A 25,681-nucleotide genomic window follows, 5' to 3' on the forward strand; every position below is an offset into this window, starting at 1 on the left:
TATTAAGAAAACATACTTGCAGATCCAGCTGCTCTTAACAACCACCAAAAAAGCCAAAAAGCTGAAAATTAATGTATGTGACTCTAGTCACAATAATATGTTGTATCCCACTTCCCTCTAGAAAAATACTAGAATTTTCAGTTGTACCTCACAGATTCATGAGTTAAAATTACATATACTCAAGTCTTTTTTTTTTTTTTGACAGTTTTCTTTTTGTTGTTTGATATAGCAGGATAATCAGTTGACTAGCTAAATCCTTAAGAATATATTGATATAAAATAGGCTTGAACTGTAAACCAGGAAGTGGAAAAGTTAATACTTAAAGCTAAATTCATGTCATCAGTTAGAAATCCATCCTAGAAAATCATATTTTTCATATCAGAAATATTAGTTGTGCTCAGTATTTTCAATTAACCATCACTGTCAATAAAAATCTGCAGTATTTATACAGATAGGCAACATGCTACTTCAGAAGTATTAATTACTAAAAAAAGACTTTCCTTAGTTTCTGATACTGATGACATTCTATTTAAATTTTATTTTTGCTTTTTGAGAGATCCTGTGAGATTTTGCATTTACTGTTCCAGTCCAGTCTTAAATGACAAGAAAAGTCTGAGCAATAGAAGGTGCTAATAGAATTGACCTTTAGTGTATTTATGCAGGTCAGTAAGTTAATGGGATGATTCTTGATTGAGTCCATGTTACATAAGCATTGTAGCAATGCCATCTTGACTTCAGAGTTCAATCTAGAACAAGTTTATTACTTTGAAGTAGGAGATACCTAGTTTAAAGACTTCATTGATAAAACTGGCAGTCAGCATGACATGTAAGTGAACAAGAGATTGACACTTTTTTCTCTCTAAGTTCTGAAACTTGCTTTCAGAATACTAACTATTGAGTGGTGACACCTTCACTACTCCCCCATAAAGCCTAATTTGAAGTTTATTGAACCCTTGATAATAGATTTTCAGCTACCACTTAGCCTGAGAGAAAGGGGGTTTGCCTCTTTAGAAGTTCTGAATAACATTTCCCCATTTCCCATACTCTTTTCAGCACTGCTTTACTGCTTTTGAACAACGTAGACTTGGAAGCCTAGAGTATTTTCACTTTTCGTTGTAACTGATAGCAATTCTGTCTTTTGAGAGCCAGAAATAGCCACATTTCTCTTGACCCTCTAGGAGTAAAACCCCAGTGATGTTTTCAGAAAGCTGCATTTGAAACAAAACCAGTGACTACTCCTTCAGTAAGTAATTCAACAACTTGAGACAGTGATGAGAAGTGTGGTGCTCCTATAGAGTACTGACAGGACTAGCTTTTGGTTGTACTTCCTGAAGCTGCTGTGTGAAATACATCCCCTAAAATGATACATTTTCAGATATTAACAAGGTTTTGGCTTCGCGTTAAGTCAGATATAAAAAAAATACCACGTGAGCAAAACTCTCTATGGTTAGCAATAGGACAATGATATCTAGTATTTTTTCCATAAGTTGAGCCCTTGAATATAGAAATTTGTTAAACTCCTGATTAAATTGCACGTCCTTATGATTTGTCATTCATTATTCCTCCAGATTACAAGCCTGTGAAGTCATTACGTGTTCTTATTTGATGCAATATGAGACTACTACATTATTCATTAGTGTTTTTTGTAATCTGACTCCTGGTTTAATGTTTTAATTTTTTGATAGACGCACAAATCCTTTTGGTGAATCTGGAGGCTCAAAATCTGAAACAGAAGGTAAACCAAAAATTTTATTTCAATGCAAAATAAAAACCAGAATTTGAAAATTATTTTTCTGTTTTCATCTATAGCTTCTCTCTTCTAATTTAACACCAGTTTTAGAAAGCTTAGTTACATTAGCAATGTATTAGATGAGTTAAATCAGGCTACTGTCTGAAAGTCTGTTCTAAACAGAATTCATTGCATCTTTTGTATTCATTAAACCAAATGAACAGATGTGTGATTTGCCGTTTCGTAACTGTACCTCTAATTCAGAAGTATGGGCAGTCTCTTTCCAAGTTAATAGAAGTTTGGAGTTTTCCTGACTGCAGTTCACCTCTGTCTTTGAATGGAAAATCCAAAATGAAGTCACATTTTTTCTATGCTTTTCTTTGTCTTAGATTCGATTCTTCACCAGTTATTTATTGTAAGATTTCTTGGCTCTATGGAGGTGAAATCTGATGAAAGTCCAGATGTTGTTTATGAGACAATGCGTCAAATACTAGCAGCTCGCGCCATCCATAATGTTTTCAGAATGACAGAATCACATTTATTAGTCACTTGTGACTGTTTAAAGTAAGTTTGCTTCTTGACTTCTACTGATGTTTATTTACAAAATGACAATCTTTCACTTTGGTAAAACTTACTTTCTGGTTTGTTTTTAAACACAAATTTTTAGGTTAATTGATCCACAGACACAAGTTACAAGACTACGAGTAAGTAACTTTACATTTTAAGATAAACACCCAGCAATGTCATTCTTCTATTTTAAAAATAGTAATATTAGATGTTGGCAAAAATCACTCACAGCGTGAGATTTCCAGACAAATTTCCATTGAAATTAGGAGACTAATGCATACATTTAAAATTGACAGAAAAACACTAGCAAATGAGGTTTAAGGGGAGTGATTTCAATAGGTCAAACAGGCTAATTGCATTGAGTGTTGTGTGGTCTGTGGTTTGGTTATGTTTTGGGTTTTTTTTTTTCCCAATTCTTGACTAAAAATGCACTTGAAAGAAATAAGTAGAATAATTCTTAGGATATCACATAAGGACAGTTTAATTCTTCAGTAACAGCAGTCTTTGTTTTTTGTATTTCAGAACTGTTTCCTTCTCCCCTTCTCTTTCATTATGCACTGTTTATGGCTTGTCATTTAATTTCTTTGGGTCTTCTTTTAAAAACATGCAGTTTTTTGGGGACTCTGAATTACTTTAATTTCCATAAAAGGGAATCCTAAGCATATGAAAATGGCTTGATATTTCTTCCTTTACCTTTGTGGCATTAAGTTCAAAAGTGCCCCAAAGCTGTAAGCTTTTACAGGTGAGATGTATCAACTGAATGCATGTCCAGTATTCTAAATGTGTACATTTAAGGTTAGGAAAAACTCATCCTGTCAGTTTGTAACAGCTGTAGTAGGGGCTTTCAGAATTTATAAACTTATCCTTTGGTAAGTCTTAAAAAAATACAACTGAAATTTCTAAGTCTACCCTATTTGAGGAGTAAGAATGCAAAAAAATGTAACATAATAACGAGAATAAGTGGTTTGTTCCTTTTGTTTTGTCTTTTTGTTTTCTTGCTTATGTAACTCAGAAGAGCTGAACAAACTTCCATAAACGTTTTGGAAAAGTAGTGCCTATATTGAAATCTAAGTCATAAATATAATTTGTATGAATTATGTGTCTTTAAAAAAAATAAAAAGGAGGAAGACTGTATTCACACTTAAAAAGATGACTGAATCGCATTGCAAATATGGTCCTCTTCTCTTACATGGAGTTGTTTTTTTAGAAGCTTTCCTAGCTTTTGAATAATTTAACTCTTGCCTTCTCATATACGGTTCATGTTTCATAATTACATGTTTGGTCAGGTTGTAATTCCTTCTGGTGTGGTTGTGCATTTATGATATTGAACTAACTAACGTGCAATATATTGAAACCCCTTATAGAAAATACTTGGAACAAGTTTTAATATTTTCCTATTTGATCCTTTTGGCAGTTTCCTTTGCCCAATGTAGTCTTGTGTGCTACGCACCAGGAGAATAAGCGCCTTTTTGGATTTGTGCTTAGAACTTCAGGAGGGAGAGCTGAGAGTCGCCAAACTTCCGTCTGCTATATATTTGAATCAAATAATGAAGGGGAAAAGGTATTGGTGATTGTTATATCAGTTTTGAACCTGACGTGGATTCCAAGACCTTAGATCCATTCAAGCTCTCTAGGGGTTTCTGTGGGAGAGTATTTTGTTTATTTACTGAAACACAGTTAAACCTCACAGTCTCAGTACCTGCAAGTGCTTTATTATGCTATTGTATCTAATTGGGGAATCTGGTTTAATTTTAAAGACATTTTTATTAGTCTTTTTGATTATTTCCAATCTGTTTTGTTTTTAGATTTGTGACTCTGTTGGACTGGCAAAACAGATAGCTTTTCATGCAGAACTGGTAAGAATCTTTTTGAAGCAAGAGATACTTGTAAATGGAAGGGAGAGAGTATATTTAGTACGTGTAATAGAATATATTCTGCAAGAGGCTTATAAGTGCTGTAATACAGTTGTGGTGTATTTTAAGGGATTTGTTTTCTAGAAATTTAAACTCAATATAAAAAGACTGATTAATGTCCACTGTGGAACCATATTCAAGATAGCATTCAGCTTGCCTATCTTTAACAAACATACCAGTCCTTTACATGAAGAATAATCAAAGCAGTGGTATAACAGTTTTGATCAAACTCATATAAATTGTATCAAACTGTATCAAACATCTTAGGCTGCTGTTACTTCCTTTATTTACATTTTTGCCATTTAGGATCGAAAAGCATCGGAAAAGCAGAAAGAACTAGACAGAGTCAAAGAAAAACAGCAAAAAGAACTGAATAAACAAAAACAAATTGAAAAGGTACATTTCATCATTATATCTTAGTATTCTTCTTTTTTCTGCTCACTTTCTTTTGCAGTTTTGTACTCCAAGCTCCACTATCATATCTTTAGTACAAGTTCATAGAACATTATGGAACTAATTATTAGAGGTATTTCATGTGGAAGTTTTGTACAATTTTGCATAGTCGTTTTTGAAAAGAGCTCTTCTGAGGAGGTAAACCACAAAACATCTTTATGTGAATACTTAAGAGGAATGCTTGAAGGAACACCCATCCCGGGCCCAAAATTATTTCAGTTGCTGTTGAGGGCTCAGGCTCCCAGTCAGGAGGGGGCTGTAGACAAAAATACTTTTTCTGACCTGCTGCGTTGTGTGGGTACAGGTACAGATGTGTGAATGTGTTTGCTGTTCTAATAATGCCAGTGACTGAAATGTAAATATTTTGGTTTTCTATTGTCTTTTAATTCCCTCTGTACAGAACTCTGTCCATCGATAGTATTAAAAGATAGATTAAAAATCATAACAATGTTATCCTGTTTCAGTTGTAGAAGGCTTTAAATTTAATACTCTTTTTCTGATTTCCCCCCCCCCCCCCCCCCCTTCTGAAATTAGGACTTAGAGGAACAAAGCCGGTTGATAGCTGCTTCCAGCAGATCAAACCAGAGCAGTGGAGAAGGACAGTTCGTAGTCCTTAGCAGCAGCCAGTCGGAAGACAGTGATTTAGGAGAAGATGGAAAGAAGAAGAGAGAATCGGAAGCCTAAGGTTGCCTACTTTATTAAAATTGGAATCATAGATATGTCTGGTGAAATGGCACAAATTCTACAAGAAGTGAAATGTAGGTGGAGGGTCTGTTGTATCGTAGGAAGGACTTCACAATATGTAGACCCTATTCTGCCTTGATTTTTCTTTCTTAATTAAGCGATTTCCATTTTCACGTCAGTATAATTTCTCTTCTGTATGCAGATGAAGCATGGTGATGATACCGTGTCTATTACAAAGTTATGTTTTCTCAAGGCTTCTCTGCAGTATGGGAAAAATGGTGGGCTTTTCCTCACTTACCTCTCTGTGCAATTGCCTCCTCTTGAAGACAAACTTAAAACTCGGACTGGATGTCAGCAGTACACTGAAATTTGTTCTTTACACTGCAGTGTGGAGAGCACCTTGCTGGAAACAAAAGTGCATGTCCAAATAAGACAGTGCTAAGCTTTACCTAATTTGATGCACATAACTGTTCTTAGATTTAGAAAGAAAAATCCTTATTAACATCAGTGAGATGTGCAATAGTTCTAGACAGAAAGATCCTATTTTTTTGTTTCATATTGCACTGTATGATACTGTCTTGATTTTTTTGGTGAATATAATGCTGAAAGACTTCCTTTGACAGGAGAAAAGTAGTCAAACATAGGTAAGAGCTGATGAGCTGCAGTTGCACTTTGCTGCATGAGGAATGTATGAACCATTCCTTATCAGATGATAAGAATAATGTATATATTCTTGTAGCACAAGTGCCATGTTCTTGGTTTTTCCCCAGTACATGTAATAAAATGCTGTATGCCTTTGAGTTCACTTTTTATAAAACATATTTAGAGTTGCAGGAACACCTTGAATTCCATTATTTGAAAAATCTTTGGAATATGTAAATGCCTTGCCACCAGTGTAGTACACTTCTTGAAAATGAGTTGAAGCTCTTCAAGGCTTTTTATGGAAATTGGTTTTGCAAACAGAATCTACTAGTTCTGGAGTAAGAGAGTATGCTAATCCTGCACCCCAGACTCAGTCTCGTAAAGCAGTTTTCAAAGCAGTGTCTGTTTACAGCTTGTAATCTGAACTCGGTGTTCCATACCCTGTGTAATATTTATTTTGTATAGTACTAAATGTGCATTCACCTTTTGATCAAGAAGAGAAAACTTGTTTGAAGAGAAATATTTATTTTTGCACTAATTACTATAAATACTAAAATCCAGTGGAACAGATGACATCTCTCTATAGTGGCATGAACATAACAAGAAATGTAGAAAGAGAAGGATACACTTATACTCCAAGTTGTAACACCACAGTTCTGAGTGTGTTACAGTTCGTTGCAGGGCAGGTCTGGGGGTCAGGGAGGGAAGCCATTTTCAGAATATGGCTCCCTGGGCGGGTGCTAGCCCTGCCCTTCGTCGCTGGAGTTGCTCAGTGCTGATGAAGCCACTGAGGAATCTAAGGCCCTTTCTGCCAGCTGGCTGTAGGTGCCTCGGGAGCAGCCCTGCGTTGGCAGGCTGGAGCTGCGACTTTCCAGGCCGCGTTCCCTGCGCCTGGCTCCTGGCACAGGCGGGAGTGGCGCCGGCGCTGCCCCTGCAGCAGGAGCGCTGCCGGCACCGCAGCCTCGGGAAGGGCTGAAAGGAGGTGTGGGAGGCCGAGCAGCAGAGCCTCCTGCTCCTCTTCCCAAGTTAGTTAACAACTCCCGTTCCAATACATTTTTCATCCCCAGAGTAGCCAGTCACTTGCGGAAACACCTGCTTTTGCTGTTGTCCAGTTAGACTAGATGGCATTGCCCTGTGGCCAAGCTTAGCTAGTACGCTGTCACATGGACCACACAAATCTGAGGCTTTTGTTCTAAAAGAATGGCATTTTTATTTCCTATATATTCTTCTGTTCTCAGCTTTCACCCTTAAGAGTCTGTTTTTATTCTTGCCAACAAAAACATGCGGAGGCAGCAAATCCAACTTTCTCCCTCTTTGTGCCTAAATCCAGGTTTACAGATAACTGCATGGCAGCCACTTCGTCTCTGCAAATCCTTCCAGTTCATGTTTCTTTGATTTTTGTTTGTTTGTTTTTACTTAATGATATTTCCCATGAAATAATATGACAGCATAGCTCAAGGTTGCTGTGTCTCACTGTATCTCCCTCAAGTACATGCTGAAGATGAAGTAGTTTAGAAAGAGCACATGAAGAATATGAAATCGGTGGTCTGCAGTTTCTAGAATCTAGGCCCCCAGCCTGGCAGTAGGATTAATGTGTTAACCACTTCAGCTGCAGTAGCCCCAGCTCCATAAATACATTAGCCATCTCATCAAAAAGCATTTCTGATGTGTAGCCTGTTTTGCATTACCCTTATTGAAGAAATGTCAGAAAATCAAATTATCTTTTCTTGAAACCTACCATTACTGTTTTAGACATAAATCTGTAAAGACGAGGAAGGAAGCTGGAGAATGAAGTTAGCAGCTGAGTTCACTGTCATATGGGATTTTTCAGATTTAGCAATACATGACTGGAATTATTCCATTTGCTTTTCAGGCTTTCCATCTATGCTGTTAAATGTAGTTTTCTAAACCAGACAGCATAGGAATGAAGTACATTTCATTTGTGTTGGATGATTCTCATCTTAACCACTAAAAAAAGGGGAACTGATTGAAGAGAGTAGTTAAAGGAAACAGGTTCATATGTGTGGATGAAATGAGGGAGTTGGTTTTGCTTACTTAGAGTTTTATTGGTGTAAAATTAGCAAAAAGATACTAAAGAATCTGGAAGAGTGATGAAAGCTGCAAGAGCAAAGGGCAGGTCAGAAGATATGAGGAAGTTTAAAGGGGAACAGTACAAAGAGTCGGTGGGGGGATGAGAAGGATGGAGTTTTGCTTAAGGGGAGGAACACAGGGCTCTAGTTAGAACTACCTCAAGGCAAAAAACAGCTGCTGAGGTTTTATCCATGCCCTCCCCAAAACAAAACACTTTGGTACCTTTTCTCCTGTGAGGTTTAGAACTATTTCACTGGAAAACATTTTTGTTAATTAACAAAAAAAAAAATGCTTAGTCTTTTTCTTGAGAATATGACATCTAATAGAAACACCTCAGGTTCTAGGAACTGCTGTGGTAGGATTTCACCACCTGAGCATTTTATTACTGTAAACAGATTACTGGATGGTTTCCTCCCCTGTAATTTGTTTCTCCTGGTTAACACTTCCTGTTGCCTTTACCTTACAGACTGGTATTTCAAGCACTGCCAGCTGAAGCTGTAGTTCACTTCGTGTGTGTCTACTAACTATTATTTCCGACACGCTGGAAAGTTTTCTTTCAAGTACATGATTTTAAAGTGACTCTGCATAGGTACTGAATCAGCAGTACTGTTTAGGACTAATTTTTTATGTTGCTAATTGCAGCCTCATAGTTTCTGCCACATTTTTTCCCTTAGGTAAGGGGATATTGAGTTTGTTACACTGTTTAGATTTACACTTTGCAGACCAAGCAAGTCTTGCTGTCAGCTATTTCAAGCTACATACATTCTTTGTGTATGTAATAGCATGGATAGGAAAATACATAAAGTGTGCTTATGGGTATGCATTTTATTGCATTATAGATAACACCTAGCATTCCTCTATGGCCACTAATACATTTCTCCCATTTTAAATCAAGAGAACAGGTGAAAAGTCATAGACAAGTTAGCCCTCTCTACCTGGTTATAAGCGGGTAGTGTAAACTAATTTGAATTTGATAGTCTAGTACTTCCTTAATCTGTTTAGGTTTGAAATAGATAGTAAATTGTCTTGATACAAACAGTAAAGTAACATTTAAGAGATAAAAAATATTCCCCCTGCTACAGTGCTGTCAGATTTCATCTTTGTATGGATGTAAACCCAGAGCTGAAAATCCTGTAACAGCTGAACCTATTTATGAAGATACAATTTATGTACATTGATATAAAGAAGCAAATTTGACTGTGCATATGTTTAAGGCAAATTCTGGTTAATTAGTTGCACAGAATTTAGGAGAAGCCAATAGAGAAAACTATATTATGATATAGTCTCTTGTTACTTCAGAAGTGATTTACATAGAGAAAGTAACCCTGCCTCTGCTTAGTGAATTTATTACATATTGTCTAGTCTAACAGCAAGAGCTGATATTTTATATTCTTCTGTGCTCTGTTTTACAAAACTCCTTGCAAGTCAACTAGTCTCCAAGGCTTTTTTTTTAACCAAGCAGTAAGTTGATTTTTTTTTTTTCCTGCCACAGTGGTATCTAAGTTGTCATGACAAGAATGAGTCAGTGTGTCATTGTGAATGCACTTGTATTCCTAATGAAGTTTATATTGCAAGCCAAGGATTTTGTACAATCTTTCAGGTCATTTTAATAATAGAGTGGAGTGGTCAAATTCTTACGATGGTGTTCTGGACTGGTCCTGTTCTAGTGAAGTGTAAGTGATTTTTTTCAATGTTTGAGACTGACTTGAACATTTTCCCTAAATAGCTGTATTAAAGGCCTCCCATGGCATACGTAAGTCAACTTTGATTGTTGTGTCTTAATCTTGGAAACATGCATAGTAAATATATTATGCCAGAACTTCAGTCAGCATTTTGTAGATTAAATAAAAGCTTAATCACAGTAACATTCTGGGTGGGATTTGTAGTGATGCAAAAAACTCCTGCGTTTTTCATAATACTGACTTCCAGAAAGTACTATTTTTGATGACAGGATGCATTCCCTTTCATTAAACACAGTTTTAACATGCAGTTCTACTCCTCTGTTGTCAAAGTGTATCTCCATTTTCTTAATTTCAATCATATTAGCCAGATAACCTCAGAGGAAGGTATTATACTTGGGAATGCTGGTAACTTATTTTTGCAACAAAGACTGAACATTAAAAGAAGAAACTCCTTACCATTGTAGTTGGCTGTTTCGTGCACACAGCGGTGTAGTGACACGCCAGCCTGTAGCACGCAGCAGCAGCGGGGTTATGATACTGATCGGAATTCACATGTACAGAGGCTATACCAGCACAACTGTTGACATGGGTACTGATGCAGATCTTCACGGGCTTCAATAGTTCATTATATGATAAACACCATGTAAAAATCAATGGTTCATAAGTACCTTATGGTTAAATTTGTATTTTATAAGGTTTGTAGATTTTTTCTGGGGAAAAGCAGACTTTTGAAATACGTAACTTCTGTGTTAAAGATGCATGTATAACTAGAAAAAAAAAATCTATGCTTAACTTGATAATGAAGGAATAAATACTACTAATGCCAAGTGTGTTGATGAACTTTTTTTTTTTTCTCTAAAATATTGACTGACATCTGCAGTATTTTTAGAAAGAGGAGGCATGCTTGGGGTGCTATGTAAGACTTCCTCAGACAACTGTGATGGCAGACAGGTAGTGTCCAAAAGCTTGAGCTCCAACTAGGTGAAGAGAAACTCCAAAAAGTGCAGGCATGCCTTTTGCAGTGCTGTCTGAGGGAAAAGCTAGTTCCAGAAAGAGTAATCAAAATAGGTAATGGATGAAACATACCAATAGGTGAGAATGAGATGCAGAACTAACATCTCTTTCAGCAATAGGGCTGCCGTGTGAAATACCGCTCTTTCAGTGTGAGCTGGTGTGCTAAGCAGAGGTTTCTATAGGTGCTAATCCCATTGCACTGGTTAGAATGTGGGATTGCTTAACTGAGTGAAAAAGAAGAAATCTACTTAAACTGCTCTTCAGAACTTCACTCTAGGACTTCACAAATAAAAACTACTCCATGAAAGAGAGAGGGAAGTACAAGACTAAAACAAATCCCTGACCTTTAACTAAACCCCAAGTTTATCCCTGCAATGGGGGTAGTGTTACCTGCTAGCAATAACCCAAGGTTTGCAGCCCTGCATGTTACAGTTCCTTAAATTTTTACACTAAGCATTTAAAATACTATTGCCATAACTTTCCACTAGTTTATAGTCCAGTAGATATATAGAATGGGATCACCAATACTTATATTTCGGTGTTCTCCCCATTTTCTTCAAGGGGTGAGGGGGGGAAATGCTGGCATTCCTTAATACACATAGGAGATAAAATCCCAAAAGAAGAAAGCAGCTGCACAACAGTCTTAGCCACATCAACATTCCCTTCAAAATACAGAACTAATAATTATGTGCAGTTGAAGCTGTAGGTTCCTGTGAAGTTCTCCTGTCCATAAAGATCATATTCCTTGTACAGTACATAGTCCTTCAGGCAGTTTGGCAGTGGAAGGAAGGTCATGAAGATAGGACGACGGAGACGCAACCGACCCATGCATGCCCGTATCTTCAGACGACAAAGATGCTTCAGAGAGCGAGGATTTGCTAGAAATGAGAAGGTGAGATTGATAAGTTATTTATTAAATCTTGTTCAATGTAGTTATTTAATACTCTTCTACCTTTCAAAAGCTTTGTTCCTGATTTTGCTGCATATTTTGTGAATAGACAGATGAATGGGACTGATCCTGGACAACCGGACATGTCAGGATCTAGCCTTTTTATCTCCACCCTTACATCTCAGTTATAATCATTGGCAGCTAAATCAACATACTTTGTTTCTGTCAAGTTGGCTAAATGGGAGTTAATGGAAATTTAAATAGTAAAGTTTGGGAAATGTACTTTAACCCCAAGTAACTGGTGTCAGTTTTTTGTCAACCTGAAGAAGCTACTAGAAGTAGAATTTTGAGTCACTATTTAATCTATGTACAAGCAAAAAAGACACAACATTAATCTAGACTGGAATTAAATCACTCAAAAATAGTGATTTATTATATTTGTTCCATCAACTTGAGGCAGGGGGAAAAGCTTTTCTTCTCTTGAAGAGGATCGTGGGTCTATGTTGTAATTAAAGTTTCCAAGTGCTCTACATAAATTGTGCAGTTACTATCAGAATTCTGAGAGTAACTTAGTTTGAATCCTACACAGACTGATTTTTAAGAGGTCTTTTACTGTCAAAACATAATTTTTGGCCTGCCAAGGGTCAAGAGAAGCATCAGTCTGAGGTAAAGAAAATGAAAACTGAAATGCTATCACCAAAAAGGCCTTAATCCTGAGCCAGTTTGTTTGTCATTTTTCAAATGTAAACATCAGGTACGTACTCAAAATCAAACTGATGTCTGGCCACAGTTCCTGTTCCTTGAGAACGGCTTCTAGCTTCCAGCAGATACTAACGTGATCGACATAATCCAGCATGACTCGCACTACTTTCCCAGATAAATGCTTCAACCACGACAAGGTTATCACTTCACAGAACTGATAGAAACAAAATGTTTAATAGGATAATATTCAGTACTCCTGTAAATGACTTACACCTCTGCAGGACAAGAGCAATTAAACAACTTCAGCAGAATAGCAGGAAGAGCGAGTGTTCTGTCGGTCTGAGGAGCTTTAGAGGTGCTCACAGTTTCCATTAAGGCTCACTAGTAAAATCTGAAAGTCTAAGAGATTGTTATTTTGTTATAGATCCAAAAATGAACTTAAGCAGCTGTATATTTGGTAACTGAGTGCTTAAAAAGAAGTGCTACCACTCCCTAAGTGAAATTTAGACCTGTGTCTCAGCATGCTGAACAGGAGGACCCACCAGCCCAGTGCCTACCACCCCCCACTATCTTTAGGTTCAAGAAGGGTTTATTAGGTTCGAGTGAACTCTGCAAGCGGTAAACTGATGCTGCTGATGGGTGTCTCCAGGAATCACTTTAGGTTGGCCCAGGTTTGCTAACTGCTGCTGAGTGCTGCCATAACAGCCCCAGGGGGTCCCTACAGCAGCCTGCCAGTACCAGCGTGTGGCTGCAAGCCAGCCTGCAAGTCCCTCCTTCCACAGCAGGGACAGAACTGCCCTGGAGAGCCAATTCTGCACTGGTCATTAGCCTATCATTAGCTATATTTCCACAATACAGAAATACTGTTTATTCAGTCTCATGAATCAGGCCTCATGGCAACACCTATTTAATTTTAAAGCCTTGTCTATTCTGGCCTTTATGTATAAAAACTCATATAGTTTCAAAACTTATTTTTCTGACACTGCATTAAGTACATTTTCATTTAGTTTTAGGAAGGATACTGGTAGTAAAACAACATATGAAGCCATCTGATATCTTTACCATTGTATCTTTGATAACAGTAGAAGTCCATCCATCAGTCACATACTGGGAATGTGAACTGTTTCCCTGAGGGCAATCAAAGCAGCGGTGGACATCATACCCGTAGCTCATCAGCATTCTCAGCATGACTTCATCTTTCAGAGCATACTGTAGAGCTGATGGAAAATGCGTTGTATTCACTCTGCAGAAGTAATTGACATTAGCCCCGTGTTGGAGCAGTAGATTCACTAATTCATAATTTCCCATTCTCAAGGCTATTTGGAGACAGTTGATGGGATCTTGGTTTGGCAGGGCTCCAGCATTCAACAGCAACTGTGTTGAACAGATATCCCCATTGGAAACAGCAAAGTACAACGCTGATTTCCGGTGGTCATCGTAGCCTTTGCGAACTCTTTGATCCAGCATAAAATTGGCATCAAACCCAGATTTGAGGAGAAATTCAAGGCACTGAGGATGTGCTCCTGCTGCTGCTGAGTGAACTGGACTTATCCCACTTTCTTTAATGGCGTCAAAATTAGTAACCGGAACCAAATTTTTTAGGGCTCTGAAGAATTAAAAAAAAAAAGTATCTCTCAATCTTAAACATACTGGTTCACTGAGCTGAGAATTTCAGTTTCTCTGTGTTGCTGGGCTTCAGGATCCATCATCACAGAATCATAGAGTGGTTTGGGTTGGAAGAAACCTTAAAGACCACCTAGTAGTCCCAACCGCATGGGCAGGGCCCCCTTCCCCCAGCCCAGGGGGCTCCCAGCCCTGTCCAACCTGGCCTGGAACCCTTCCAGGGAGGGGGCAGCCACAGCTGCTCTGGGCACCCTGTGCCAGTGCCTCATCACTCTCACAGTGAAGAATTTCTTTCTTCTATCTAATTAAATCTACCCTCTTTCAGTTTAAAACTGTTACCCCTCATCCTATCCCTACACTCCCTGATCAAGAGTCTCTCTCCATCTTCCCTGTACCCCCTTTAAGCCCTGCAAGGCTGCTATAAGCTCTCCCCAGAGCCTTCTCTTCTCCAGGCTGAACACCCCCAACTCGCTCAGCCTGGCCTCGCAGGTGCTCCAGCCCCTGCTCATCAATTTATATGACTGTATGCAATTGTCTTAAACTACCAAATCAGTACTGTGGCATGCTCTACCTCTGCATTGACTTTAATTGCTAACAAATTGCCAGTCAGCAGTGGATACTGACTTTACACCTATTACACATAAAATATGATTTTATTACTCTGTTATTCATGAACAACCCCATTCCTTGCTAGAGGAATAAAGATTCATTCTCAGTAGAAGCTTTTCCTGAATGTCAAGAGCACAGTGTTACTTCTTATTCTATAGGAATTAGGGAATTAACAATATATTATAACATAAATACATATACTATGTAATTTAATATATACAATATGTTTAAATATTTAATATATAAAAGTATTAACATAGGAATTAAGAATCCTCAGATTCTTAATCACAGTGCAACATTCCTAGTATTGAAGACTTGTTTATCACTTCTTGGTTATGATTTTAGCATAAATATCTTCCAGTAACTCACCTGTGTTTAAAATAGGGATAATCCTTAACTCCTCAATCAATTTCTTTATTCAGTACATTTACTTTCCTGTGATGAGGTGGAGCTGAGGCATACCCCAAAAAGAGTGAGGATGTCCCAAGAACCTCAGCATCAGACTGGACAGTGTTACTATTTGTGACAAGTGGGGAAATACTACAGGAATTAGTATATTCATCCTAAAATGATGAAGATTTTATCTTGACTGGTGTTGTACATTCAGACACAGAAAACTCATATTTACACAGTCAAAAAAGAATTCCTTCTACAAGGCTACAGATTTGCTGCCTACTTTGAATATGGTAGGATTAGCAAAATTAGTATTTCTGGTGTCACCATTATTCAATTTTTAAGTATATTAACTTACAGAAAGTGTCCTCTATATGCAGCTCTGTGGATTGGCAAATGACCAGAGTGCTTTGGTACATTGGCATCAGCCCCATATTCTAGTAAAAGACTCAGAGAATCTGGATTTCCTCCTCCTGCTGCTTCAAATAATATAGAAGCACAATCCATTGCCTGTGAAAGAACATCTGCACCTGGAAAGAAGCATCAAGGATTTTCTCAGTAGTCACTGTAAATATCCAGGAGTAATTAATATCGCCATCCCCCCAGTGACACAGTATTGTGAATTCTATTGTTCACCAACTAAAACCACTATGGGCATAAACAAGAAGGTCCAAATTGCTTTGAATTATAATACATTTGAATTATAATACAATTATACAGTAAGACTTGCTGCTAGAACTGGGCAAGCAAGGGGTTGGGTATGTATTCATATAGACAATTGTTTTTTGGCTTACATACAACACATTTTAATTCTTCTACTTTACAAAGACCATACAGATATAACTAAATGTGAGAGAACCAGTATCAAAACAGTTCATACAATCCAGTTCCAGCTCTGCTGAGCCATCATATAAAGCTCCCCACCATAAATGTCTTGTCAGGCCTTCTCTAAGGTGAGTCATCTACATGAGAAAACAATATTGCATTTAAGAACAATTACCACTACTCACTGAAACATTAATATATTATTTGAATATTATGAAAATGTAGTCTTTATCAGGCCTTTACTTAACTACATCACCTTGGTGCAGATAGCGTTTAATTTTCTTTACTAAGGAAAGCTACTTCTGCTGCTATTTCTGAAAGTGCTTCTTATAATAACCAGTTTTAATCTGATCACAGAATTTTCAGAAGACTAATAAAAATGTGTGTAAACAGGCTAACTACTTTAGAGGGAATATATCTATCTATATATATAACATAATTTAGATACTAGAACTCTTTAGGCAAATTTCAACTCTTGATTTGAGAGTCAAATTCATCAAATAAACTTAGATGTCATCCAAAAATGCAAACAAAATATCTCTTGCAATCTGCCAAATTTCACTGCAGTTTTGCAAGGCACTCACTGATGACTACTACAGTTTGCTACAAGTAACTAATATCTAAAAATCTATTTTCTATATGTTTGGATCTATTAACACTACAGGCTATATACTCAGTAACTTGGTAACAGTTCGTTTCCTTTCACTTCAGTAATAAGAAGTTTTGCCGGCTACTCTGCTAAGAACAACTTTTTGCCTCTGCATTTAGGAATAATTTTCTCTGTTTGTAGGGAGATTCACTTTGTCCTATTTGGGCTTTAAACATTTCAGTACTAACACACATGGCTTACAATTCTTACTCACTCGAAGAACACCATCACTGAACCTAACTATTACTAAATCAGTCTACTGAGCTGTCAAACAGAACCACAGAACATTTGAGGTTGAAAAGGACGTCTGGAGATCAGCCAGTCCAACCCTGTGCTCAAGCAGGGTCAGCTACAGCAGACTGCCCAGGGCAGTGTCCAGACAGGCTTTTAGTATCTCCAAGGATGGAGACTCCACAACTTCTCCGAGTGACCTGTTCCAGTGTTCAAACATCCTCATAGAAAAGTGGGGGTTTATGTTCAGACAGAATTCTCTAGGTTTCAGCTGGTACCCAATGCCTCTTGTCCTGTTACTGGACAGCACTGAGAAGAATCTAGCTCTGCCTTCTTTACACCATCCCATCAGATGTTTAGAACACTGTCAAAATAGACCCCCACCACCAGCATTTTCCTCCTGTAACGTCCTATATAATAGAGTCTCACCTTTTTGCAGTAAGAGCTCCATAATTTCTGTATGTCCGATCTGTGCAGCCAGTGCTAGAGGTGTGAGCCCATATCCGCTGCGAGGGTCAGGATCTGCTCCAGAACGAAGGAGAAGCTTCACCAGATCCTTCCTGCCTAGCCTGGCTGCCTCATGTAAAGCTGTCCTCTTGTGGACACACTGCAAATTCACATTTGCACCAGAATTTATCAGCAAGGAGGCAATCTCATACGAATCAAGTTTAATCGCTGTAAGACAATAAACCAAGTATCAGCCAGAATGTTATTCGAGACTATTCTGTGCACTATGGCTTTTGTTATGTGGCTGCCCAGGAAAGCTCAAGCTGTTCCTGGCACTGCTATTTATACAGTGAGAAATGTCACACTACACTGAAACATTTAACTAATCAACTTCCCTGTTCTTCGTTTCCAGGATAACATTAACTATACAAATTAGTATTTTTATGGTAGTCTCTTTTTCTCTCAGTAATCCTCTGTTGTGTTTGGTAGTGCAACAGAATGCCACTTTCCTTGCCACTAGATGGAGATCACAGACAGGGATTTGGTGCGGTCAGGAGCTGGGCTGCTCAAACAGCTCTATTTAATCTTCTTAAGCAGTTACTGTAATATGAAACAAAGTTTAAAATGACTGTGTCCTATGCCTTCTTAGCTTGATAAGCCTGATCTGTTAAGTCAGTCAGGATCTTAAAGGAGTAATTTGAATTGGCTCCAGTGGATGGAATGAATAGGCAACACCTCTCCCTCCTTCTCTTTGATCTTCCAAGGCTGTATAGGGTAGAACAGTGAGTGCCTTTCACCAAGACAGATTAGACAGAGAAGCTTCATGGGCCACAGCTGCTTGAAATACCATTGACAGCATGCTCTAACCTGTGATGCCCCATTATCTGTAACCTACATGGCTCCTTCAAATAAATCCCATGCATCCCCTTCTTGGGGGATGGTGCATTTTAATATAGTGCACTTCAAAAGCGCTAAGAACTCTCCACATCTTTTCTAAACAGGTGTCCCCTGATGAGAAGCTTTAGTCATTTCAAAAGGATGGACTGAGGGTCCCACAGATGGTTGGTAGGCTTTTTCCTCTAACAATAGTTAGGACTCAGTAAGAAAAATAGTATCATAGCCCAAATTGAGGGAAGCAAATTAAATGAACATAGAGCATTTTGGAAAAAACTATTGGCAAAATATGGTTCTTTACAAATCATGAATTACAGTTCTTGTGCATGATCAAATTAAAATGGCAATCCCACTAAGAGTGGTACTAGGTATGGGACCTTCTTCGTCTGCGATTAAAAAAATTCAAAGAGAATTGGACTGAGAATTTAGGCCTGTCTAGCTTCTTCACTTGTCATACTTGGATTAATGCCAGTAATGTCTGAATAGGGACAAACACTGTTTCATGCTCTATCTGATGCAGATAAATCAGGCTGGTTTGCTATAGTTTTTCAAAATCAAAACCAATTACCATGGTTTTTGGAGAAAGAGAAGCTGATGCAATGAAAGAGATATCATGTAAGCAGAGAATATAAATGTTTTATGCCTGCAGACACGAAGAACAGTAATAGCATGAAGAAGCCATGACCTGGTTATCTGGCACCACTGCATAAACGATGCCATGAAAAGCAGAGGAAAGCACTCTGCACTTCATGGAGAAAGCGATTAGATACTTTGGGGAAAAAGATGTATGTTCAACCTGAACCTCAAACTCTGCAAATGAGGGATGGAAAATAGTAGGCATCTGGAGCTACCTGCATTGGGTCAGACCCTGGGGAAAGATTTTTTAGCTTCTCCTAGTTCTATGTTTCTCATACTTCGGTACACCAACAGGATAATCCTTTAACTAACAAGTAATGCTAAGAGCTTTGTGGTGACAGTCCCTAACTTGGAATTGTCAGTTCATTAAAAGCTTTGATATCATCTAAGAAAAACAGACAGGGACAGACACAATAGTGAGATTAACATTTTTTTGCTCCTTATAGCAAAATATATTAGATACTGATTTGAAGTCAAATATGTCAAATTGAAACCTAAAATATGTAACTATAATCTCACCTCATTCCCTCACCTCTTCACCCCTAAGTAAGGTATTCACCTATAACTAAAGGAGAATCTCCCTCTTCATTCTTAACATTGGGATTGCAGCCATTGAGCAGGAGAACGCGGACATTGTCTACAAAGCAATTTCTTACTGCCACCAAGAGAGGCGTTTCCCCTTTTAGAGTGGTCTGTTCCCACGAAATGGCACAGGAGGCTGAAATACAGAAAAGTGGAACACATTTGAAGCTGGATGGTTCATCAAACCCAACTTTGTAAAACTTTTTGGTGGAAAACCATAGGGACTCTGTACCTTTCAAAGTTATTTCAAGGATGTTCTTATTTAGCTGTGCTGCAGCTTCATGCAAAGGAAGCCAGCCATGCTGATCTACTTCTTCAAAAGCAGAACTGTGCCTCACTAACTTCGCCAAGGCCTCTTCTTGGCCTGTGATCAGACAGACACTCATCATAAAACAAAATTCAGGCAACTAATACAATGAGTGCCATTTATCCCACCAGTGTATCTAGAATAAACATCTTGCTTTGTCAAAGCAGTTTTTTCTCAGAGGGTGGTTTACATGAATGGCACAGTCAGTGACTGACATGGACTCTTAAAGCATTTTGAATTATACATTGAAAAAAAACTTATGATAGTATGACTAAAATATTTCAAATACAATCCCGTCATGAGCAATAGTGAGTGAAAGTTAAATGTAGAAACAGGTGTCCTAGTGAAAGTGTAGGAAAAAATATTTAGGCTGGCAAAAGTAAAATAAAGGTGATTTAACAGGGATGAGATCTATCTCATTCTTTACACTTCTACTAACAATCTTATTGGCTCTTTAATCAACACAAGTGATTATGTTTTCAATTTTATATCTCATCAAGAAACAGCAGAACTTTCATGACTGAAAAGCCTGTTTAAGTAGTTGCCTGGTTTCTGCTCTTGTTTTTTATCTCATTGTTCCTGGGAGGAGGCAGTCTTGCCCTTCTGTTACAGTTAGAACTACAGGGTGAGGGGACAGACTGCTCTCAACCTCTGCTACTTAAGTTCTCCTACATATGGAAGAATTACATATTTATAAGGCCAGACAGCAAGTGTAACAAGTGTTCAGACACATTCCCCATGATGTATGGAACATTTATAGCATTTGCTTTTCCAGAAAAGACTTGGTTTCTTGATTCCTACTCCACTAAATATCTCTGTAAGTACTATGACACACAGAAGCACCGGACTGAAGGTTTCCCCATGGCCAGACAACTGTAGTCCTTATGCTCATTGTTTAGTTATCTCCATGACTCAGTACAAAGATTGGTTATACCACAAAAAGTAAAAGTTTCAGAGGAGCAGACTAAGAGCATCTCATATTGGAATACACTAAAGTCTGGCAGTTAAGCAACAATTCTGGAACACTCTTCAGGTAGCAAAAGGATTTTCATCTGGGTATCTCACAAAGTGGCAACTGTTTTTATGAAGTATTAATTAACTAGGGGCCTTGCCATCCTGTTGCTTATTTTACAAGAAAGGCCTGGTGTTTTCACCCAATGCCAGGAGATGAAGCACTGGAATATCTGCGAGAAGTCACCTTTGAACCCATTCCATTACCATCTTCTTATCTAATAAGTTAGCTTTTGGGTATTCCGTTTTTAGTTGCCTTACTCCTTCCAAGACTATATAAAGAAAAACTGCACTTAAATCAGGTGATCACACACCTAAAATGTAGGCACCGCTCAACAACACAATATCCAAGTGATTCCTAGGGGTATAGGCTTAGTGTGGTGTATTTGTACTTAACTGTCCGAATTGCTGCAATTATCTTTCCATGTTCTTTACTTGCAATATGCTGGAAACTGCATAAACAGAACAAAAATGAAGTGAGAAGTAAAAATAAATGTGAAGTTCAAGATACAAATATACCATAATTTAAAATATGCAAGTCTGAACTACATGCTAGATTTCTGTAAGTTACATGGGTTTTGTCAAGGTTTAACACATGAAAACACTTCTTTTCCCTATCACTATAAATATTGGATTTTTCACACAAAGGCCAACAATTAAATACTAAAATGAGGGAAAGCTACCATACCAATCTATTTTTATATCACATACTTATTCTTCATAAAACTTTGCATGCATTTAGATATTGATGTAAAATGCCACCTGAAAGTTTCATAAATTCCATATTTTTGAGGAAATAGGGATACTTTTTCAGGGAGAACTCCGAACAAGTGAGCTACCACTGGTCTCCAGTATCCATGAGACAAGGTCAGAGCAACACAACATACAGAGTCACAAAGGAAAATAAGGTTACCACACGCTTACAATAATGCCAAAAAAGAAGTAATAGCTTATTACCTTTCATCCTTTGTTGCACTGCCACTTGTTTCAATTTTATGCCTATCTCGCAAGCTTTCCTGAATAGCTTGTTGGGTGGGGATTTCATCATCAGAATCATCATCAAACATGTATGTAGAATTATACATGGCAAATCAGCACAACCTGAATTACTCTTCGTAGGGAACCACTGCTTTTTAATTGGAAGCAGATGTTAAATCTTCAGGTTAGAACTGGAGTAATACAAATAGCAATCACTGTTTAAGTATTAAGAGAAATAAAGCACAGTTCATAATAAATGAATTGGAACTTCCCCATCTCAAGCTCCAGCCTTCTCCCAAGTATTTAAGTTTGAGCTGCAAAGAGTTATTCTATTCAGAACGGAGTAAAGGTTTTCTATTCCAATAGAATGTGCTAGCTTTTATCTCCGTTCCACAGGCTGAACATACAGAATAGCTACTTGTTCTGGTATTACTTATCAGAAAGCAACAAACGTAAGTAAAACTTAGTTTTCGGAGAAATAGTCATTCCCTCTTAAGTCTTTTGGACACTCAAATATCATCACAACTGTGCTCTGATCTTTCCTTAGGAAAACATGTTCAGTAAGACTCAGGATGGTTTTTTAGTTTGTTCACAGAGGGCCTGGAAGTGAAGGGCAAGTGAAGGACATGAAATTTTTTAATAATAGCTTTTGTTCAAACTGCTTCAACAAAGATATAATTAGGGCCATATCTTGTAGTCAGGAAAGTATTGGAGATCCGCGCTATTATGTGTATCAGCCTTCCAAATGAAACATCATCAGACTCAATGCTTGAAAAAAATACCAACCTTACCATCTTGTGTACATAATCTACAGCCATTTAAAACAGATAAACTCACAATTCTGCATTCTTCATCACTGCATGCATGTTCTTCTCTAATGCTTGTAAGGGATATACATAAAAAACTGCAACAATATATATCCAAATGTAGGAAGAAATAAAACACACTGGTGCAGCCACAATGGAGTTAATAATTAAATAATTGTTTTTTAAAAGGTTAAGAATAGCACTAGTTTAAAAAAAAAGTTTGCCAAATTGAAAGGGTTCAATCAAAAATGCTTTTACCCATTTAAGATTGTAATACTAACAATGAGGCATAGCAATATATCCCACTGATACTGTCTAGGTCTAAATGTTAAAATTTAAGAAGAAATCATAAAAAATAACAACCACATCAATCACCAAGTAGAATAATGTGTGTAAATGTACACTGCAATATGCATAAGCAGTCATACTGTTCTTTTGTACATTCAGCTACGTGCTATTATAAACACAGATGCTTTGTTAGGCTCAAACCTCTCATCTGTTTTACCTTATCAAAACTACCACTTCTATTTTTCAAGAAAGTTGTCCTGAAAAGAACAACAAAAAATACAGGACAAAGTAAAATAAAGTAAGTAAGTAAAACTGAAAGCAAATAAATAAATTAGCAAAATGATTGAGCATAGCAAAATGAAGTTGTCAACATGACACTTACAAAGTCTGGAATAATTCTAGAAACATCTTAAAGTTGAGCAGCAGTAATTCACAGCAAACCTGCATCATTTAGTTACCTGATCCACCTAATGTGTGATTGCAAGGCCTTGCTCTGTAATTGCACATGTAGCAAAAAAGAGAAATATATTAACAGACAAGTACATTTTAGGATTCCATGATACCTATCGTACAATGATTATATAAACATTTTAAATCTAGACTATTTATTTTTTGTAAAAATACTACTAGTTTTCCTATGCATTGAGAAAATACACTGGTTTTCCTCACCTTATGAAAGAGGGAAGACCTCACACTTTGAAGAAGTGATTATTAAGTTGAAAGTGATATTTTCAGGAATGAAAATGATCTCAGTAGAGCCTACGTCCATTAATAGCTCACTATAAATACCCGATCATAAGATACCCTGGGACTTTCTCCATGTTTCTTTCATATAGGTTAGTTATGTTTAATAATCTGACCTGACAAATGGTGTCAGCAAAAGAAGGAATTTTATCTTTCCAGTTTCTTTGTAAAAATACTCATTAAACATTTTTGGAATGAGAATCTGAGAACTATAAGTAGTAACTATTACATTATGGAAAGAAAATTCTTTAGTGCTTTCCCAAGAGAGTAAACTGAAAATACTGTTAGGAGCTTACTTAAAAGAGTAAGACAGCATAAAACCCCTAAAATCAGTAAAAGAAGACATAAACAAGCCCACAAAATCAAGAAAGAACTCTATTACAAATTACTGTGTGTTTCTGATTGCTTAATCACAATTCACGTGTTAATGTAAGTAGAAAAGCAAACAAAAGATATATAGAGTCTTTAAAGGGAAAAGTACAATTTCAGAAAGACAGACCTATGCTGAAAGCTTATGCTGGTGTACCACGCAATAAGCAGGGAAACTAAGGACATAGATGCCTAGTTATGGAATGAGAATTTAATGTGCTTTACTCCTACTGTATTTTATGCAGGGATCCTTACAAAGAAATGATGATGACTGAGTCTGAATGCAAGGCAGAAATAGTACTTTGCTAGAGGAAATCTAGGAAGAATGCTTGAATAACTTTATTTTATTGTGCTTTGGGGTGTTTTTTTGTTGCGTTTTTTTTTTTAGGAAAACGGAAGTGCAGAATCAGTGAAAGGATAGAAACTGGACTGCCTCTCTGGAGCAGTACGGAAACAGGTAACATTTTATGGTAGGTGGTGATAAGGGAGATTTGATCATTTATTCTTCATGAAAACTATTTGGAAAAAAAAACTTACAAAAATCAGAAAATGTGAATTAGACCCTGAAGAGATTAATTTGCTGAGGAAGGCAGGCATCAGAAGTACCTACTACAGAGAGTTAAACAATTTCTCATACTGCAATCTTCGCTGTTGCTAAAACAGAACACAGACTATATATAAATCCAGACTGAAATTCCAAATCTTACTACCTACCAGCTTTCTACTCACATGATTCAGCACTCTTAATGTTCCAAGTTCATTAACTGTAATGTTTCTATCAAAGTGCAGACTATTTTAATTTTCCATTAAGATATATTTCATGATATTCAAGTTTACAAATCAGTAATATTACCAAAGGCTAAAATCCCAGCTGTATCTTTTACAGATTGTAAAGATGCTAATAGTAATACATACTTATTTAAGACAAAATATTGAGCATCATAAAACATTTGCATGCCCTCTTTTAATATAAAAAAGTCCAGATGTTTCTTTTACACAGTATGTTCCATTTCCTCTGTAAGCCAACAAAAAGAATAGGATCTTGTGAAGTCTGTATCTGAACTGCAAAGTCAGTCATCCAGCTGGCAGAGCAAAGCAACACCTCGCTTGATCCAGTGTTGAACTGGTTTATCAGTGTTAAGTGTCAAAGCAATGACGAAGTTCGTAGAAAGTCCAGTAGTAGATAAGACTCCTTTACGCTCGCTTGTCTTGTAGAGTGGGCAAACATATGCATTAGACTTCTTTATTTCTGATTTTGCAGCTTCAAAAAAAAACCCCAAAATAATATATTATAGTCAACAGATCTATTGATAGAAACATAATTTACATAGAACTATTAAGTATTTACAGTAACATCCTTAAAGCTAAATAAAAATGAAAAATTGTTTTGTGAGTAACAAAATTATCTGGCTTTTTTTTTTTATTATTTTCTTGTGTGTTTTGTTTTGTTTTTAAACCAAACTAATTTCACTGCAATTTGTTTTCAGGACTTTATGTCCTTCTGTGATTCTAACAGCTTTGTAATCATTCAAAGACACATTAAAATCTGAATAGTTAATAGTTAAAGCATAGTTTCTACATGAGCTTTTAACAGCTACACAAGAATTCTGGTCCAGCATCCACAGAACCTAACCTCAATTCAAGTCACCTGAGATCCAATGACACAACTCTGCAGGAACTCTTTGTAGCCCTGGACTGCTTACATGCAACTTGTGCAAAGTCTAAAATCATGCATATCTGAACAGATTCATCCAACCTCAAGAGAAAGCATAGGCAGAAAAGGTGAAAACTTTGTAAGACTGCCTATTAGCTAATAACATCTAAGTAGCAACAGCTGCGGTAAAAAGTCCTGCTTAAGTGAATAAATAAACACAGGTATTTAGAGCTCCTGACCAAAGAAAACAAGAATGATAGAAAATACCT

General features: G+C 37.2%; 3 protein-coding genes across 3 annotated transcripts in view; 1 reads left to right on the plus strand and 2 right to left on the minus strand.

Moving 5' to 3' along the window:
* The window catches only part of APPL1 (adaptor protein, phosphotyrosine interacting with PH domain and leucine zipper 1), a 31,806-nt gene extending 21,218 nt beyond the window's left edge, over nt 1-10,588 (plus strand). The window contains exons 16-22 of the mRNA XM_032984309.2: nt 1,686-1,735; nt 2,119-2,293; nt 2,397-2,433; nt 3,711-3,857; nt 4,102-4,152; nt 4,516-4,605; nt 5,197-10,588. Of these exons, the coding sequence (XP_032840200.1) occupies nt 1,686-1,735; nt 2,119-2,293; nt 2,397-2,433; nt 3,711-3,857; nt 4,102-4,152; nt 4,516-4,605; nt 5,197-5,346 (700 nt within the window). The 3' untranslated portion in view covers nt 5,347-10,588. The remainder of the gene's footprint in view (nt 1-1,685; nt 1,736-2,118; nt 2,294-2,396; nt 2,434-3,710; nt 3,858-4,101; nt 4,153-4,515; nt 4,606-5,196) is intronic.
* ASB14 (ankyrin repeat and SOCS box containing 14) overlaps nt 1-22,491 on the minus strand; it is a 29,583-nt gene extending 7,092 nt beyond the window's left edge. Inside the window, exons 1-9 of the mRNA XM_009966021.3 lie at nt 21,531-22,491; nt 20,966-21,025; nt 19,488-19,636; nt 19,233-19,391; nt 17,126-17,371; nt 15,350-15,521; nt 13,429-13,972; nt 12,427-12,580; nt 11,103-11,653 (exon numbers count right to left, since the gene is read on the minus strand). Coding sequence (XP_009964323.3) covers nt 11,460-11,653; nt 12,427-12,580; nt 13,429-13,972; nt 15,350-15,521; nt 17,126-17,371; nt 19,233-19,391; nt 19,488-19,636; nt 20,966-21,025; nt 21,531-21,658 — 1,806 coding nt within the window. The 5' untranslated portion in view covers nt 21,659-22,491 and the 3' untranslated portion in view covers nt 11,103-11,459. The remainder of the gene's footprint in view (nt 1-11,102; nt 11,654-12,426; nt 12,581-13,428; nt 13,973-15,349; nt 15,522-17,125; nt 17,372-19,232; nt 19,392-19,487; nt 19,637-20,965; nt 21,026-21,530) is intronic.
* A 684-nt stretch (nt 22,492-23,175) lies between these two features.
* Nucleotides 23,176-25,681, minus strand: part of DNAH12 (dynein axonemal heavy chain 12) — a 74,412-nt gene continuing 71,906 nt past the window's right edge. Inside the window, exon 75 of the mRNA XM_032984353.2 lies at nt 23,176-25,019. Within this exon, the coding sequence (XP_032840244.2) occupies nt 24,829-25,019 (191 nt within the window). The 3' untranslated portion in view covers nt 23,176-24,828. The remainder of the gene's footprint in view (nt 25,020-25,681) is intronic.

Source organism: Tyto alba, unplaced genomic scaffold (assembly GCF_018691265.1).
Source record: "Tyto alba isolate M040663 unplaced genomic scaffold, T.alba_DEE_v4.0 Super-Scaffold_3, whole genome shotgun sequence".
In the NCBI taxonomy this organism is placed as follows: Eukaryota; Metazoa; Chordata; class Aves; order Strigiformes; family Tytonidae; genus Tyto; species Tyto alba.